This window comes from Scyliorhinus torazame, chromosome 3 (assembly GCF_047496885.1).
Source record: "Scyliorhinus torazame isolate Kashiwa2021f chromosome 3, sScyTor2.1, whole genome shotgun sequence".
In the NCBI taxonomy this organism is placed as follows: Eukaryota; Metazoa; Chordata; class Chondrichthyes; order Carcharhiniformes; family Scyliorhinidae; genus Scyliorhinus; species Scyliorhinus torazame.
Window position 1 is genome coordinate 224576317 of NC_092709.1, and position 19736 is coordinate 224596052.

Genomic DNA, 19736 nt, shown 5'->3' on the forward strand with positions numbered 1-19736 from the left:
AAGTTGAGTAATGAGGGAAATAGCATAGACGCATTTAAGAATAAGCTAGATACGCATATGGGGGAGAAAGGAATAGAAATGTTGTTGATGGGGTAGGATGAATTACAGTGGTAAGAGTCTCTTGTAGGACATAACATTGGCATAAACAAGATGAGCCAAATGGCCTGTTTCTCTGCTGCAGCAGAACGCCTGGGACAGCATTTAAACAGCTCTGTAACCTCCGCCCGTTACCATGGGAACTTCTAATCCATGAGCCCCACTGGGAGATCGATGAGTGTTTATCCGTGGTTCTCATGAGGGTTATAAAAACCACCAGCCGTCCCTCACCCCCCCCCCCCCCCCAAAATCCAGTTCATCCCCCTCACTCCCACAATGATGGGGTCTTCTTTGTGCACTCTCCTGTGTCCACCGTCAGGGGAACCATATGTACGGTTGTGAGTGGATGGGGGATTATCACGTCCTAGCCAAATGTTGAAAGGCCACAGATGGAGGCTCTTTCTCTACGTTGATATCCAATTGCTGATGAGTCACTTCAGTCTCCATTTGTGAGCCAGAGTCTTGTCCTCTTGAGGGATGACGCTTGGTTTAAAGTGGGTTAAGTACCCTCCCTGGAGCTAGTTTCCAAGAACGTTGAAGGCTATGCCCCACCCAGAGTAGTTTCTGCAGTAGAAGGTTCTCTGCTACTGAAATGGTCCATATGTTTTTTGTTTCTAAGGTCCTCACCCTGGTCTTGACCTTGTACGACACGGACCAGTCTTTTCCACTACAACTTCTGGGAACCAAGAGGGTCCATCTCAAAAATAACAGATTATTAGTATCTCCTGGCCTGAAGGTCCTGTCGGATATTGTAATTTTTTTTCTGGGACTTTTGTTTTGACTCCACTTTCCTACCTAGGTTGGAAAACAATAGACTGAGTCAGGTCCGAAGGCGTCGCCGCATGAGCAATTTCACTGGCACAAATCTCTGTCATAGCATGTGGCATGGTCCTCTAATTGATGGGGAACTAAGTCAGTTTGGTGTCGAAAGAGCTGGCTGTCTGTTTCTTTATGCTTCTTTTAAACGTTTGGACCACCTGATCGGCCAGGCCATTCGAATTGGTATGGTGCCTTTCGGATGTGTTTCATCCTGTTGCAGTTCGCGAAGACCTGGAATTCTCCACTGGTGAAGGGGGTCCCATTGTCGAACACGAGGACCTCCAACATCCCATGAGTACAAAATGACTACCAGAGTTTCTCTATGGTGGTGCTGGAAGTCATGGAGGACACCTGATAGTCAAAGCCCATTACAAATGGATGGACATACAAGATTAAAAACATTGACCCAATAAACAGCCTGGCTAAGTGTGCGTGTGTGTACCTGTACCCCAGGAATTTGTAGCTCCTTCAAAACTGGCCACTGGCATGGACGAGGGACGACCACTTGGGCTCCCTATAGGATGATGATGTCATCCATGCTGAATTCTAGGCATTTAGGTGGAAGGGCTTTAGGTCCTCCTGCAGGGTGTCTTTGAATTCGGCCACTTAGGATCATGTGGCAAAACTTTGCCAGCATGATGTCCTTCTGGTCATGCCTGGGTTTGCTTTGCGCAATGGGCAGGGTATCCATAAGGTTTTTAAAGTAATGATAACTTTGTCTATTACTGGCAGGACTCGGTGAGCTTGTGGTCAGCGGTAAGCGACTGACGCCCTATGTGTGTTTCTGGGCGGTGTTCGAAGGAGTACTGTTAAGCCATCAACAATAATGCCCGGTTGGATCCGAGCCAAAGCAATGGGAAGGATCACTTTAGGCCCACCAGTGGTTTATGATCTGTGATTATTGTAAAGTATCAACCGTAGACGTACAGATGGAATTTCTTCACTCCAAATATCACAGCCAGGCTTTTTTTTTTTCGATTTTGCGCATAGCGCACTCCGCATCCGCAAGGGTTCATGATGTGTATGCAATCAGTCTGTTCCATCGATGGGAGAGGATTGCCCCTACTCCATACAGAGCGGCATTGCATGTTAGTACCAATGGTCTTCTGGGATCGTAGTGAGCCAAGATGCTGGATGACAGCAACTGTTGCTTTAGTTTTGTAAATGCATCGTAGGTGGCCAGGCTGGAGGTAAATCTCCCATAATAGTTGAATGACTTCCAACTCCATTGTGTTTCGCGAGGTTGGTTCGTATTTTATGGCCTTTACTTTGTCCTCTACAGGGTGCAGGCTGTCTTTATCGACGTGGTATCCAAGGTATGTTACCTCACCCGCCTGAAACATGCACTTTTTCGGTGGATGCCTGCATTGTAGAATCGCTGCAGGTCTTCCTCCAAGTTTGCACAAGTATTAACCCTGTGATTAATATATCATCCAGGTACATTGCCACCCTAGGCAGCCCTTGAAGGATATTTTTCTTTCTGCGCTAGAAAATGCCGCACACCAATGAGACCCTGAAAGGCGGGCGAGTGTATTCATATAACCCCGTATGGGTGTTGATGGTGACGGATTTCCTGGATGCTAAATCAAGCTGCAGCTGAAGGCATGCATGGCTTCTGTCCAGCTTGGAAATGTATGGCACCCAGCCAGTTTTACATGCTGATCTTCGATGTGCAGTATGGGGTACCAGTCAAAGTTGGAGGCTCTGTTGAAAGTTAATTCGTAGACTCCACAAAGGTAGCCAACTTGTTGGATTGGATTTTGTTTATTGTCACGTGTACCAAGGTACAGTCAAAAGTGTTTTTCTGCGAACAGCTCAACAGATCATTAAGTACATGAAAAGAAAAGGAAATAAAAGAAAATACATAATAGGGAACACAAGGTACACAATGTAACTACATAAGCACCGGCATCGGGTGAAGCATACAGAAGTGTAGTGTTAATGAGATCAGTCCATAAAAGGATCATTTAGGAGTCTGGTAATGGCGGGGAAGAAGCTGTTTTTCAGTCTGTTTGTACTTTTGTATCTCCTGCCCAATGGAAGAAGTTGGAAGACTGAGTAAGCCAGGTGGGAGGCGTCTTTGATTATGCTACCCACTTTCCCCAGGCAGCGAGAGGTGTAGATGGAGTCAATGGATGGGAGGCAGGTTCATGTGATGGACTGGGCTGTGTTCACGACTCTCTGAAGTTTCTTGCGGTCTTGGGCCGAGCAGTTGTCATACCAGGCTGTGTTGCAGCCAGATAGGATGCTTTCTATGGTGCATCTGTAAAAGTTGGTAAGAGTTAATGTAGACATGCCGAATTTCCTTAGTTTCCTGAGGAAGTACTGGCGCTGTTGTGCTTTCTTGGTGGTAACGTCGACGTGGGTGAGTGTCCATAAGGTTTTTAAAGTAATGAGAACTTTGTCCATTACTGGCAGGACTGGGTGAGCTTGTGGGCAGCGGTAAGCGACTGACACCCTGTGTGCGTGTTTCTGGGGGCAGTGTTCAAAAGAGTACTCTTAAGCCGCCAAGAATAGTGCTCGGTTGGATCCGATCGAAAGCAATGGAGATTTTTGGAGATGTGTACTCCTCGGAACTTGTCGGAACTACTCCGCAAATACTACCAGGTATATAACACCAAGGCGTTTTAGCTGCCTACGTTGGGCCTCTGTCTTACATAGAAGATACAGTGCAGAAGGAGGCCATTCGGCCCATCGATTCTGCACCAACCCACTTAAGCCCTCACTTCCACCCCATCCCCATAACCCAATAACTCCTCCTAACCCTTTTTGGTCACTAAGGGCAATTTATCATGGCCAATCCACCTAACCTGCACGTCTTTGGACTGTGGGAGGAAACCGGAGCACCCGGAGGAAACCCACGCAGACACGGGGAGAACGGGCAGACTCCGCACAGACAGTGACCCAGCGGGGAATCGAACCTGGGACCCTGGCGCTGTGAAGCCACAGTGCTAATCACTTGTGCCACCGTGCTTCCCTTGGTGAGCAAGACATAGGGGACTGGTTGCGCTCTAAAGTACTTGGGTAGGACCTCTGGATCTATGTAGATTTTTGTCAAGGCTTTCCTGATATACCTCGGGATATATCCCGATGACTTTGTGTTGGACTCTAGTTCACATTTTGAAAATTTTCTGCCAGTCGAATCAGATTTTTTGCATCCAGTCTCTGCATAGAAAACTGGGTCCTGGTCCTTGTACAATTATTAGAGGGTGTCTGACCTTCTATTGCTGGACAGATTAGGGTCACGGTGGTTCATTCATAGAGGCTCCCCTGTGTATGTGGCTAGCCTGGCCTTGGTGTCTCGCAAGCCCAGGGGTGACATGCCTGCTCGGAGGTGTCTGAAGGTCAGCTCTCCTATAATGGAGACAGCAGTTCCTGTGTGCGCTTCCATTTCCAAGGGGTGGCTGTTGATCTGGAGTTCAATTTTGAATGGAAAAACTTTGGGGGTGGTGATGCAGTTTAGCTACATCAGTTTTTCCTGTTCGGGTTTGTGGATTTGTGAATTTACAAGGCCCAGGCCTGAGGTAGCTTTGGCCTCCAACCTAAGCGGTATACAGACTGACACTTCTGGCAGCCTTTACCCAGCTGTATCCTTCGACCGTAGGTACAGCACTCTTTGCGACTGTTCCCCGAAATCCACCGGGAAAGCTTCCCTAACGTTTCTGGGATTTTGTGACCATCGACAGCTTGCATGCTGTGGCTGAGTGGTGAACAGGTTGTGTTTGGGGTGCAGAGGTGCTTTCTGCGGGGAGCCAGATTTTCCTATACGGTCACCCGATGTTAAGCACGCTGTAGTCCATTGAATCTTGAAGTTCCTGGCCACCTTGTCAGCATTTTCCAGGGACATCACTCGTTCTATGGTTGTTTTAAGGCCCAGGGCGGGTTCTGTAAGTTGTTTTCTCTGTTGTGATGTTGTTTATCCCACATGCCTGTCGGTCCCATAGGAGCTGCAGCAGGGATGACCCATATTTAATGTCCACATTCAGTGTTCCGCCAATTTCCTGAGCCTGGTCAGGAATTCCGTTACAGACTATCCAGGGATTCTTCCAGCTGTATTGAACATGTAGCACAGGAGAAATAACGATGGTTTCGGGCCGTAGTGGTTTGCTACTAATTTTACAAGTTCATTCAAAACCTTTGAGCCCAGGACTGCCGGGTAAGTCAAACGCATGCCGAACAGGAGGGCAGCAGGGTGGCACAATGGTTAGCACTGCTGCACAGTCCGTGTGGCGTTTGCACATTCTCCCCGTGTTTGCTTGGGTTTCGCCCCCACAACCCAAAAATGTTCAGGGTAGGTGGATTGGGCATGCTAAATTGCCCCTTAATTGGAAAAAAATTAATTGGGTACTTTAAATTTTTTTTTCCCATAAACTCCTGCCAAACGCGGGGCTCCACAAGCGGTCAAAAGGATTTCATAGATTATCATAGAATTTACAGTGCAGAAGGAGGCCATTCAGCCCATCGAGTCTGCACCGTCTCTTGGAAAGAGCACCCTACCCAAGGTCAACACTTCCACCCTATCCCCATAACCCAGTAACCCCACCCAACACTAAGGGCAATTTTGGACACTAAGGGCAATTTATCATGGCCAATCCACCTAACCTGCACATCTTTGGACTGTCGTCACCTTCTACGCCATTCGCATAAAATAAATAATGCATTCTTTTGGCGTACTGGGGCCGATCCTCCACGCCTGCATCATACAGCTCAAGTTTCCCGAATAGTGACATTCCGGGTTCTCTTCCTACATTTCCTTACGAGTTGATTTTTTTTTAAGCAGGGCTGTACAGAATCCTGTTCTTGCTCCTCATCGTCAACGTATCAACCCAGGAGACACACAAGATGAAGAGTTAAATAGATTTATGCTAAATTCAAAAATACAGCCGCACCCACAGCGCACAATGGACGTGTCCCAGCCCAGTACTAACAGGACACCGGGTCTAGGTCTGGGACAGCGTTTAAAGGGCTTGGTAATGGGTCCCTGCTGGGCGGACTTCGCCCTCTACCATGGGAACTCGTACTCCACGAGCCCCACATGGAGATCAGTGGTCCTCATGAGGGTTACCACACTAGGTAAACTAACAAAGGTCACACAAGGTTCATGTAGTGTCACCAACCCAAATTCGGCTCCGCAATGCCTTCCCTTAAGGAAGAACAACTAACTTTTAGACATTAAAGTTTAATTAACTCGAGAAACAAAATTCATATCTTCTAGAGAAAGAAGTTCCATTCTGTTCTGTCTTTCCTGATTATTGTACTCTTGCAGTTCCGTAAATGTACATCCTCGTGTAAAAGTGTCTGCAAACTGGTTTTTAGTTGGATTTTGAGCATGCTGCAGTGAAATACTTTAAGCATTATTTTTACATGATATCATTGTTACAGGAAAAAAATGACTCCGATTTTACATGATGCTAAATGGCAATACTGAAAACTCAATGCACAATGTAACAAATTATGTTCCAGAAAGATTGCGATAAATCAGTTCTAATTTAAAGTATTTCATTTCAGGCCCAAATAAAGACAGTATCCGAGCAGGATGCAAGAAATGTGGATATCGTAAGTAGCAAACCAAAATGATAGCTATCATTATTGACAAAGAGCCCTTAACGAAAGTTCCTCTGACCGGCAGTAATACAATATAATCCACTGTTTCGCTGTCCCTGGGTTAATCTGATATTTTCCTTCACTTGTATAATAATTGTTATTTTTCTTAAGGAACAAAACATTTTCTCCTGATAGTTGCAATTACAAGCAAAAGTTTACTATTTATGAAAAACAATTTGCATTCTAGTTCTCTGCAATTTTAAATATAGGTAGATTTTCCACAGTTTAGCTTTTGTCTAAATCCACCTTGTTGAGTTTTACATTTCCACAAACATCAAATTTGAAACATTACAATTATTAACACTGCTGAACCAGACAGTCTAAGATAAAACATTGAATGGTGACTGTTTTTGTATTTAAATGTTACATAGAGATATTTTCAACATCATGAGTATTTGACGTAACTTTTACTGAAGGAGATCTGTGACTATTGGAAGAAGGTGGCAAGAATTAAGTGTCAAAATCCACCTGCTGATCAATATATAGAAAAACTTGTCAGAGTGATATAGTAAAGCACGTTGTCAATGAAGATATTAACTTTGTTGATGTGGCTGGTGACAACACGCTCTGCAAATAGTGGGAAGACTGAAGCTATTGTTTTCTGTGGAGGTTGGTGGAATGAGTAGACAGTTGGTTAATGAAGTTCGCAGAGAAATGTGAAGCAATTCGTTTTGGTTAGAAGGACTTGGAGAGTAAATATAAAATAAATGGTACAACTCTGGGGAGGGGTGGAAGAGAAAAGGGGCCTGAGTATATGTGTGCATAGGTCATTGAAGGTGGCAGGACAGGTTGAGGATGTGGTTAATATAAATATATAGTATCTTAGGCTTTATTGATAGGGACTTAAAGTACAAGAGCAAGATTATGTTGAACGTCTATGTTGGGTTAGAGCTGGGATATTGTGTTTCTGGGCACTGCACTTCATGAAACATGGAACATTAGAGAGGATGCAGAAACGATTCACTGTTCCAAGGATGAGGAACTTCATTTTTTTTTTCTATCCATTCATGGGATGTGTTGCACACTAGCTGGGCCAGCATTTCTTGCTCATCCCTGATTACCCTTGAACTAAGTGACTTTTTAAGCCATTTCAGAGGGCGTTTATGATTCAACCATATTGTGTGGCTCTGGATGGCAGATTGCTTCCCTATAGGGCACTAATAAACTAAATGATTTTTTTTTTACAGCGATTAACAATGGTTATTAGAATTTCAATTCTAGAATATTTTTATTGAACTTAAATTTCATCAGGATTTGAACCTGGATCCCGGAGCATTATCCTGGATCTGTAGATTACTAGTGTAGTGACAATACAACTATGCCACCGCTGCCTTGTTACATAGATTGGAGAAGTTTGGGATGTTTTCCTTGTAGAAGAAAGGGCTGGTAGGAGATTTGATAGAAGCATTCAAAAGGGAATTAGACTATTATCTGAAAAGGGAGAATGTGCAGGGTTATGGGGAGAAAGCAGGAGAATCACACTAAGTAAATTGCTCTTTCAGTGAACCAGTGCTGATACAATGGACGAAATGGCCTCCTTCTGCACTGTATCAATTATGTGATTCCGTCCCTCTCCCTGGCAGCAGTCCGAGATTAAGCCAGTCTGTACACAATATTGGGTGTGACATTTGATATCAAGATGAGCTTCTGACCTCATGTTCATGTTATCATTAAGACTACCTATTTCCACCACCCTGTCTCAGTTCATCTGCTGCTGAAACCCTCATTTGTGCCTTTGTTACCTCTAGGCTCGACTATTGTAAACATTCCTGGCTGGCCTCCCACATTGTACTGTCCGTAAACTTGAGGTCATCCAAAACTCAACTGCCCGTGTCTTAACTCGCAGTAAGTCCCATTACCCTACCTTCTTGTGCTCGCTGATCTACATTGGCTCCCGGCCAAGCAAAGCCTTAATGTTAAAATGACAAGAAGACGAGCGGAAGGTTGGTCCACCAACCTCCACCAACCTTCCACACAGATGCATAAATACAAGTACCCACTTACACATCAGCAATATAGGTGTCCAGCAACCAAGATTGTTCAAAAAGTGCAGAATATCCAGTTCAGTGGATGGAGGTGAAAAAGGTTTGTTGTGGAGGGATGGTTATGAAACCTGAGGCACCAAATTGATTCACATTGGGATCCTTAGAATGATGCCATAGCCAAAACTCTGCATCAATTCAAAGAAGTTGAATGCCACGGGCGATGCATTTGACGTTTTTTGAAAAGGTTATGATTGTGGTTTAAACTATCCTTGTAGAATTATTTCATTAAATAAAACATTGATTTTTAATATGAATTACTGGTGTTTTCTTTTCCACATTTCAAATTCACGATCACCAAACCAACACTGGCAGTTCACATTTTATACTTGGTATAAGTCGAACCCTGTCTTTGGAAGAATTTTTCAAAGTTTTTAGGGTTGACTTATAATAATCTGCGATCTACAGTAAATAAATCTGGATTTTAAAAAAAATAAAAGCTATTTTCAGTAATGGTGACCATAAAATGACCAGATTGTTGTAAAAACTCGCTTGGTTCACTGATGTCCTACAGGGAAGGAAAGAAAACTCTCCTTACCTCGTCTGAAATTTCCCAGCAAACCATTCATTGAGATCAAAGTGCTATAAAAATGTCACTTTAATATTGCATGATATGCTTGTATGGTAAACTCAAATTCTTCCAAAGTCCAGTATTCAATGGGATATTTTGCATCCACCTGTACAGGCAATGGAATCTTGGTTTAATATTTATTTTGAAAGATTCACCTCTGATAATGGGGAAGTTGTTCTGTGTAGTACTGCAGCAAAGTATCAGCCTAGAATATGTGCTCAAATCCTTGAGTGAAACTTGAACCCGCACCTTCTGATTCAGAAGTAGAAATGCTACACTGAGCCAAAGTTAACATTTGGTAAGCTTGGACTTGTTAATTGTGATCAACATGTTACAGATTTATTTACATTTTATTAACTTGACCGATTTTTGGGACCACGTGATGTGAGCACAGAAGCGGCGGATTTTCGTGAGCTCTGGCTCTGCTTCTCTTTCCATCTTTATTTTTATCCTTGTGCACATTCTTTTTATGATTTTTTTCGGTTTGCATGGCTGTTACAATAACCGAGATTTATTGGTCAATGTTTCAACACTTTTGAGTCGAGACAACATGCTTTAATCTTTGTTGTTTGTGGCAGCTGTAGTGAGTTGGGGTGGTGGTCTTGGTGGTGGTTTCCCGCCCTGACTATACGGTACACACCAACGGATGATAGCTGCAGGGATGAAGGTGATCCAGATGATAGTCTTGGCTCCACGATAAAGGGCATCAAAGCCAAATTTCAAGAGTTGCGAAGAGTCTTTTTGTGCAGGCAATGACAACACATGAGAAGATTTTGTTTGCAGAGAGAGCACTGTCCCTGGTGGAAGCCCGCCTCCGCATGGTTGAGTTCCTGTTGCATGACCTGTCGTCCATCCTGAAGTATTCGCGGGAGGACGATGGGGAGCTGGTGAGGAGCTTGGTCGTCACCTGTGTCTCCAATGAGGAGCCCATTGTGTACATTGCAACGTGTTCCCAACTGGATTTGTAAACTGCTGTCATATCTTAGGGGTCTCGATCTGGAAGATGGACAGCTTGGATTCGATGGAGCACATTTAATCCTGTCTTTGAGAACTGGCATTGGGTTGGAGTCAAGAGGGGTTGGGATTGACTGAGCCAGTCGGTTGTTTTCTGCCCCACCCTCGACCCCGATTAGAGCCGAGGTCATTGACCATGTGGCTCGGTCGAGTTGGCATGTTGGAAGTGTTCTGTTCGTTGGAATCCTTGGAAAATCCTGAAGAGTGCTCTCCATTTCAGATCCTCTTACCCCGGATGTCTACTTTCTTGGAGAGTGGTCTTTATCCTGATGGCCACATCGTTTCTTACATATTATCCTGGACTTTACTCACTAATAATCATGTGGATGTCTATTAATGTTGTCAATTCATTTGTTTTCAGGGAAGTCAATGTCCTGGATCTGATGTCCTGCACCATTGTTATCCTGATTTAATAAGGTTTTATCATGTTAGGCTGAATATTAAGTTCAGGATTTGGACACTATTTCCTTATCCTTGGCGGGAGGATGAGCGGAGCTGGAGCGGGTGGGGAGTGTGGATGGTAAAGTTAGATTTGTCCTTGCTACGTTAGAGGAAGGTCCCCGATTTTTAAAAAAAAAACAGAGTTTTTTTATTTCCGGCTGCGGTTTTTTCTTCAAACCCGGGCAGACCATGTATCATCTTGTTGAGGACTGGTTTGTTGGAACCCCTTTAGCAGGGAGTCGGTCGTTTATCCTAGTGTGGGTCTCCCTCTTTGTCTGTTTTACTGCTGACAGAGCTCTTGTGAATGAGGCCGCTCTGAATATCCTTTTATTGGGTGGTGCATCCCAAGAGGGTTTCCTTTTTCTCCTACTATTGGGGCGTGGGGTGTTGCTCTCTTCCAGTGTTTTTCAAAATGTTTTGCCGGGGACCCATTTTGAATAACCGGCTGACCATAGTGGCCCATGCCTGCCAACCTTTGCGACCCATGCCTCCCGAACTTGCGACCAGTTTTGCTTACCTTTAATGTGACAGTTGAGCCTGCTTTGGCCTCAAGATCTCGCTTGCTTTGTCATTCAATGTTTCATTTCTGTTAAGGACTTCAGCTGATAATTTAAGTTCTCACTGCATCCTTTGAAAAAAAATGCTTGTCCGCTAACTCGCCATTCTTCAATGCCTTTGAAATGTTGAGGGTTTTACTCTTTCATTTGCCAGTACTTCCCTATATAATACACAAGGGCTTTGCATCCTGATTTGTATTTGTACAATTAATAAAGCCATACCTCAAGATATCATCTTTCATACTGCTTTGTTCCCAATTTCAACTTCTTCTTAATGGGTTGCACATCAGAGGCCCTGGAGCTCACACCAGCACTGTTTTGTTCTGCTGTGGACTCTCCTGTGAAGCTCTTTCCAGCAAATTTAACTGCGGGATTCTGGCCTGTTTGTGTTGCTGGCCTATCTTCCTTATTACAAAATGATCCATCTTCAGTTCTTCGCACAGTGCTGTTGCTTGCTTGCTGGCAGCTACAAAATGGAGGAATCTCTCCTGCCTGATTTTGCGCCCAGAGCACATGATGACAAGTGTGCAGGTCACGTGATCTGCACTCTACTGCTGCTTATGGTGGGAAGACTCCATCGATTTTAAAAACAAAAAATCTGGTCCTGGGACAGCGTACTGATGTCAGGAGGAGGCCTGTGAATTGCCAGACCCACTGGAGGGGGGCCGGCTTCTTGAATGCCCAGCCGGCATTTTTAAAAGCCAATCGCGGCTTTTGAGCACTTCTTCCTGCGATTGCTCCGTGACCCTCCCAACACCCACCCACCCACGGGTCATGACCCTGAGTTTGAAAATGACTGGTCTAGTTGTTGGTATCTGTATTGGATGATTTGGGGAGGTGGGGAAGGATTAAACTGGCATTGTTTCAAGAGGGATTTGGGTATCAAGAGAATCCTTGAAGTCAATTTTCTGATCTTTTTTCCTGTGGTGGTGTTGGGCTAGGCCAAGCTCGGCATCGCGGTTAGTATCCTGATTATCCTTGGACGGGGGTTCCTCCTTCCTCCCTTGGGGGCGCAGTGGGGAAGGTCGGTGTGGGTAGGCCCAAATCCAGAGAGGTGAAGGTTGGGGAAGGGTCCGAACGCTGTGTCCAGTAATTATACTTATTAGTCTGGAGAGTGAGATGAGATGCACTCGGCAGTTTAATGGCCGGTCCTCCTCAGTAGTGATATCTTAGAAGGTGGTGTGTGGATCCAAGGGGTTAGTTCTGACAGTTCTTCTTCTTCTTCTTCACGTTTCCTCTGACTTGGAGAGTTTAGGGAGGCATTACTTCTACTTCTCTCTTTGTATTGGTGCCTGTAAGGACTGGCCGTGGTGATGTTGGATACTGAGCCTTGGTGACAGTGACATTCAGTTGCGGATCTATGTTTGCCTTTGGGTGGCATAATCCTTTTGTCTTTTGGCGGTTCTGGTGCTTGTTGTTCGGTGATCTGTTTTTTCCTTTGATCTGGAGGTGGGTGAGGGGATTGGGGAAGTTTGGATTCTTGCTTGTGGCTCCTGTGCTTGCTCTTTTTTTACTTCCTTTGTGGGAGACCCTAGGCCGAGTATTAAGGTTGGGTTCTGCTGGGTCCTCTCTTTCCCTTTGCTATTGTCATGTTGCCATCTTGATGTTGTAGGATAGCTGCCTGTTCCAGACTGGATCTGGAGAAGAGTTTAAACTGCGCTGTAAAGAGTTAATCAATTCCCTTTAGCACTGGTGTTCTCGAGGTATTCTTTTTCTTTCATTTTGGTTTGTAGTATGGCTGAGATGTAGGTCTATAATGTTGCCTGTGTCCTATTTGAGTGCAGATGGTTCATTTATCCGTGGAATCAACATGGGGATTCTGTCCCTGAGTCATCGGTCTTATTCACTCCCAAATATGTATTGTTTTGTGCTGTACCTGTTGTACATTGGCACCTATAGCTATCTTTCTGCTTTTGTTTGTTTGCTTGTTTGCACTTTTTGCCTTTTTTTTATTTAAAAAGTGACCAAATTTTCTTTAATTCATTCTTGAGATGTCCATCCCTGAGAAGGTGTTCAAGTGCCATTGGGTAGGTGGTTCCAAGACTTTGATATAGCGATTATGATGGAATGGGGATAAATGTCCAAGGTAGGGTAATGTCTTTGAAGTGATGGTGTAGCCATGTATCTCCTGCCCTGTCCTAATAAGTGTGGATAATGTTGGTTTTGGGAGCTGATACTGAAGAACCTTTTGAATTGCGACACTGCCCTAAAGATATTGTACTCTATGTTTTTGGTATATCGGTGATGGATAGTGTGGATGTTTAGGCAAGTAAATCAATCCAGGCAACTGGAGAGTATTGCATTATGTCCCTGACTTGTGCCTTTTTAGATGGTGGAGGTAATTTGGAGAATAAAGAAGTGAACCACATGGTGCAATATAATTGGCCTCTGATCTGCTTTAATAACCATGGCATTTATGTAGCTAGTAGTTTCTGTCAGTGGCAACTCCAGAATATTGATGGGAGGTTTGGCGATAGTAGTATCAAAGGTCAGGCTTGCTCTTCTTGGAGCTGGTCTTGGCAATAATCTTGCACAAATATTATTTTCCATGTAGCTACCCTCCCCTGGATGTTTGCTGCATGTGGGAATGACCCCTTCATTGTCTGATGAATTGTGAATGGAATGGGAGTGGTTAGTGGACCCCAATTTGGTTGTGATAAACATTTGTTATGATTCCAGCTGGCCATTTGACCTTTGAATGTCGAAATTTTGTCCGTGTGGACCCACAAAAAGATATTGTTCTAGATGTCAGTAGTACCAGCAGTGAGGACACCGAGGAGGAAGAGGAGCTTCAGCAGCTGCAAGACATTATTAGCAAAAAAGGTATGATATTTCACTTCATAATGTGAGTAAATACTCTGATTGGTAGTTGGCCTGTGTTTTTTATTATTATCTCAGTAAGGCTGATGCTTATTGCTCTGGTTGCCCTGGTGCTGGTTTAATGTAACTGAGTGGCATGCTCAGTCATTTCTGTTAAGAGTCAGTCATGTTGGTGTGGGGCTAGAGTCACGTATAGGCCAGAAAAATCATCCTGATATCATGCAGCTTTAGTTAATAAGGAATGCAGAGGTGGACGTAGTGGTAGTTCTAGCCACAACTGTTCAATCCCGCTTGGATATGGAAGAGGTGCCAGAAAACTGAAAGGTTGCAATTATGACAGCTAACCACCATCTTCAAGGGCAACTAGGGATGACCAACAAATGCTGCCCTTGCCTCCAACACTCACATGCCACAGAAGAATAAAATGAAATTACAGCTTGTTCAGAAAGGGGCGAGGGACAGGCTGGTTGGCAGACATGAGTGGTAAGGAAGCATTTAGAGACAATAATCCAGGCCCAAACTAATTTTTACTTGCAAAACATGGGTTACGAAATGAAAGCTAGCAGGGTTTGTTAAAGCTAAACAGTAAAAAAAAACTTATACAGCACTTTTTGTGACCACCGGGTACCTCAAAGCGCTTTACAGCTAATGAAATACTTTTTGAAGTCTTGTAATGGTGAAAACGTGGCAGCTAATTTGTGCTTCGCAAACTCCAATAATAGCAATGTAATAATGACCAGATAATATGTTTTTTGTGATACTAATTGAATCATAAGTATTGGCTAGGACACCAGGAATTCCTTTTTTTTAAAATATTTTTATTCAACTATTTTCATTTTGAACATAATACAATGACAAAATAACTCAACCAACTGAGTAAGAGCCCCCCCCCCTCCGGTTAGAACAAACCATGACCAGCTCTTTGAAATACAAAATAAACAGTTGCCACCTTCAGTAAAATCCCTCGATTGCTCTCTTCCCGGTGTACTTGACTTTCTCGAGGTATAGGAACTCCCATTAGATCACCCAGCCACACTGAAGTACTGGGTGGAGAGGTTGACCTCCACCCTATCAGCATTCTCCTCTGGGCAATCAGCGGGGCGAAGGCCAAGACATTGCCCTAACACCCGTCTGCAGCCCCGGCGATTCTGACACCCCAAATATGGCCACCAAGGGACAGTTTTCAAAATCGCCGATTTGGTGCTAAACAAGGAGACCCAAAAAACCCAGAAGCTTGGGACACGACCAGAACATATGCACATGATTGACAGGACCCCTGCACAGTGCTCATAATTGTCCTCTACCCCTGCAAAGAACCGACTCATCCTGGACCTAGTCGGGTGAGCCCTATATACCACTTTACATTGTATTAAGCTGAAGAGGAACTTTTTCAGAGACTATGTATTGGACTAGCTTTCACCTGGGGGACTTTCCCTTTGATTACAGCTCAGTCAACACAAAGATTCACAGACTGCAACTCTGGTAAGAAGACGTCCTTATTTTCAAGCTTGATCAACATACGAGGGAAAAGAGGTTTGAGGCAGTCCCAAATCTCTCTGAATTCACAGGGTTTTGGTACAGTAATTAGACATTTTTGAAAAGTTATTAGCCCACCCCAGTAGCCAGCGTGATCACCTCATGATTTTCTAATAACTTATTCATGGTTCACATATAGTTTCCAGACCTTCTTTATCTGTCTGTCCTTGAAGCGCTGTATACATTCTAGTCTATTTGGCTCTAACTAGTTCCATTGTCACTGATGAGAATTCCTACTGGCCTGGCTGTTTTCAATGTTTGTGTGTGTGTTGATTCTGTATTTTCCCATCACTCTCAGTAATGTGGTCAAATAAACCATTACAAACCTTTTACAATTGACTATATGTATATTTCAGTATTATTCTAACTTAAAAATAAATTTCTATCTAATTATAGTGGATATAGGAGCTGCAATTTAGGCCATGATTATGCTTTCTATGATTGCTGTATAGTTTCATTCAGAAATTAACGCTATTCTCGCTAAACTACTCTACATTGTCATATTAGTCTATTCTTTTATGCTTTCCCAGCTGTCAGTCTTCCCCCAAAAGATAGGAGCTTTTCCTCTTCCCCCTACATAAGCCAAGCCTCGCACAAATGACTTGGGAGTTTACCATAAGACATAGGACATTGGAGCAAAATTAGGCCACTTGGCTCATCGAGTCTGCTCCACTCCACAGGCCCTCGCTCCACACCTCACTGTCCAACACTGGCCCCAACACCACCTCCCACTTGGCCTTAATCCCCTTGAATCCCCTCAACTGATACTGAGTCCTCCAACATAATTTGTGCATAGACACCACAAGATACCATTCCTCTGACCCTGCGAGCGAAAGAATCCTTTCCATTAGTGAGGCTGGCGGCGCCACGGGGAATGTCGGGAAGATGTGTTTTGCAAAATTGCAAACTTGCTATCTAACTCGTTCAGATATTTGTGAGAGCCCAAAATTCTCTGCCCCTCCAGGAATAAATCCCCCATTCTTTCCAACTACCAGGAATTATTCCTGTGCTCTTCATGCGCTGCCCATTGAACCACAGCTAACACTGTCTGACAAATTTTATGAAATTATTTAAAGTATTGAAGAGAGTTAATGGAGTAATGCAGTTGATGTATATATGACCTTTCAGAAGTTATTTGATAATATATAACAGAATAGATTTGCTAGCAGACCTGGAAGTCCATGGATTAAAGGGATGGTGGCAGTGTGGATAGAAAATTGGCTAAAAGGTAGAAAACAGAGAGTAGTGGTGAATAATTGTTTTTCAGACTGAAGGGAAGTATACAAAAGTGTCCCCCATCCCTGACTTCTAGCAGTTTATCTTGTCTTGATAAATATCAGCAACCTGAACTTGAGTATACAGGACATAAGAGTAGGAGGAGACATGGTTTAGTGTCCCTGTCACTGGACTGGTAATTCAGAGGCCCAGACTGGTGCTCTTGAGTACATTGGTTCAAATCCCACCAAGGCAGCTAGTGGAATTTAAATTCTATTAATAAATCTGAAATATAAAGTTAGTCTCAGTAATACCATGACAACTGGTTCACTAAAGTCCTTTAGGGAAGGAAATCTGCCATCCTTACCTGGTCTGGCCTACATGTGATTTCAGACCCACAGTGATGTGGTTGATTCTAAACTGCCCTCTGAAATGTCCTTTTAAGCCACACAGGTCATGGGCACTTGGTGATGGGCAAGAAACCTTGTCCTTGCCATGAAAGCAGGGGGGCGGGGGGGAAAGAAGAAAGAAAATTACGCTAAATCTATAGCACTGGGTAGCTAGAGTATAGTCTGCAACTTAGAGCACCACACTTTCAGGAGGATTCAAAGTCTTGGAGAGGGTGCTGAGGGGATTTACAAGAATGGTACCAGGAATGACTAACTTTGGTTGTGTCATGCGAGAGTGCCTTTAAGAACTGGATGTTTAAGCAATGTATCTTTAAGAAAACAGTGATGTTTGGGGTGGGGCTCAGCTCAGGTCAGCCATTTTGCAGTTTGGTTTTGCAGGTTCTTAGTTTCAGTTTAAAAAGCAGTGGGTGTGTGTCTGTGTGTGTCCAGAGAGCTGCAAGAAGAAAGCAAGGTGCTGGAGCTGAAATCAACCAAGCTAATATATCTCTGCCATTCTACAGAAAATATATATATCCTTTAACCTGATGAGATACTGTTTAAAGGTGTTAAGTCTCTTGAAAGTTTGAAGGAACATTTTAAGGAGTTATTTACAGTTGCAATATTTTCTGAGTTATCTTTGAAGTAAGGGGTGTTAAGAGATCCAATGTTTATTTAAGATAAGTTGAGTTCATGGAATAAACAGTGTTTTGTATTTAAAAACCCACGTGTCCATAATTGTAATCCCACACCTAGGGAAAAAGCCGTGTGCTAGGAAAAGCAACAAATCCATTAAAGGGAGAGGTTGGTTGAACTCCATGATGATACATTTTGGGGTTCTGAAAACGCCTCGCCCATAACAATTGGGGGCTCGAGGGGGATAAAAGCCTATCTATTGGATTGGCTTTTGTGAACTTAAAGACAGTGAAGGATTGATGCTTTTCTTTTTTTTTTATTAAATATTTTATTGAAAATTTTTGGTCAACCAACACAGTACATTGTGCATCCTTTACACAATATTATAACAACACAAATAACAATGACCTATTTTATAAACAAAAAAAAAAATGAATAAATAATAAATAACAAAAATGAAAACTAGCCCTAATTGGCAACTGCCTTGTCACAAGTAACACTCTCCAAAAATATAATTTAACAGTCCAATATATAATTATCTGTAGCAACGACCTATACATACTATACAGTATATATTAACAACCCTGAGAGTCCTTCTGGTTCCTCCTCCCCCCCCCCCCCCCCCCCCAACCCCCCCGATCCTGGGCTGCTGCTGCTGCCTTCTTTTTCCCATTCCGTCTATCTTTCTGCGAGGTATTCGACGAACGGTTGCCACCGCCTGGTGAACCCTTGAGCCGACCCCCTTAAGACGAACTTAATCCGCTCTAGCTTTATAAACCCCGCCATGTCATTTATCCAGGTCTCCACCCCCGGGGGCTTGGCTTCTTTCCACATTAGCAATATCCTGCGCCGGGCTACTAGGGACGCAAAGGCCAAAACATCGGCCTCTCTCGCCTCCTGCACTCCCGGCTCTTGTGCAACCCCAAATATAGCCAACCCCCAGCTTGGTTCGACCCGGACTCCTACTACTTTTGAAAGCACCTTTGTCACCCCCATCCAAAACCCCTGTAGTGCCGAGCATGACCAAAACATATGGGTATGATTCGCTGGGCTTCTCGAGCACCTCGCACACCTATCCTCCACCCCAAAAAATTTACTGAGCCGTGCTCCAGTCATATGTGCCCTGTGTAATACCTTAAACTGAATCAGGCTTAGCCTGGCACACGAGGACGACGAGTTTACCCTGCTTAGGGCATCTGCCCACAGCCCCTCCTCGATCTCCTCCCCCAGCTCTTCTTCCCATTTCCCTTTTAGTTCATCTACCATAGTCTCCCCTTCGTCCCTCATTTCCCTATATATATCTGACACCTTACCATCCCCCACCCATGTCTTTGAGATCAGTCTGTCCTGCACATCTTGTGTCGGGAGCTGCGGGAATTCCCTCACCTGTTGCCTCGCAAAAGCCCTCAGTTGCATATACCTGAATGCATTCCCTTGGGGCAACCCATATTTCTCGGTCAGCGCTCCCAGACTCGCGAACTTCCCATCCACAAACAGATCTTTCAGTTGCGTTATTCCTGCTCTTTGCCACATTCCATATCCCCCATCCATTCCCCCCGGGGCAAACCTATGGTTGTTTCTTATCGGGGACCCCCCCAAGGCTCCAGTCTTTCCCCTATGCCGTCTCCACTGTCCCCAAATCTTCAGTGTAGCCACCACCACCGGGCTTGTGGTGTAGTTCCTCGGTGAGAACGGCAATGGGGCTGTCACCATAGCCTGTAGGCTAGTCCCCCTACAGGACGCCCTCTCCAATCTCTTCCACGCCGCTCCCTCCTCCTCTCCCATCCACTTACTCACCATTGAAATATTAGCAGCCCAATAATACTCACTTAGGCTCGGTAGTGCCAGCCCCCCCCCCCCTATCCCTGCTACGCTGTAAGAATCCCTTCCTCACTCTCGGGGTCTTCCCGGCCCACACAAAACCCATGATGCTCTTTTCAATCCTTTTAAAAAAAGCCTTCGTGATCACCACCGGGAGGCACTGAAACACAAAGAGGAA

At 44.3% G+C, this 19736-nt stretch overlaps 1 protein-coding gene across 4 annotated transcripts in view; it reads left to right on the forward strand.

Annotated features, from left to right (window-relative positions):
• srek1ip1 (SREK1-interacting protein 1) overlaps window positions 1–19736 on the forward strand; it is a 66169-nt gene that overhangs the window by 11380 nt on the left and 35053 nt on the right. For 2 of the 4 annotated variants that reach the window (XM_072496937.1, XM_072496935.1), the window contains exons 2-4: window positions 6424–6471; window positions 13824–13967; window positions 15411–15446. In XM_072496937.1, coding sequence (XP_072353038.1) covers window positions 6424–6471; window positions 13824–13967; window positions 15411–15446 — 228 coding nt within the window. The remainder of the gene's footprint in view (window positions 1–6423; window positions 6472–13823; window positions 13968–15410; window positions 15447–19736) is intronic. The other 2 variants (XM_072496936.1, XM_072496938.1) reach the window with 2 other exon arrangements.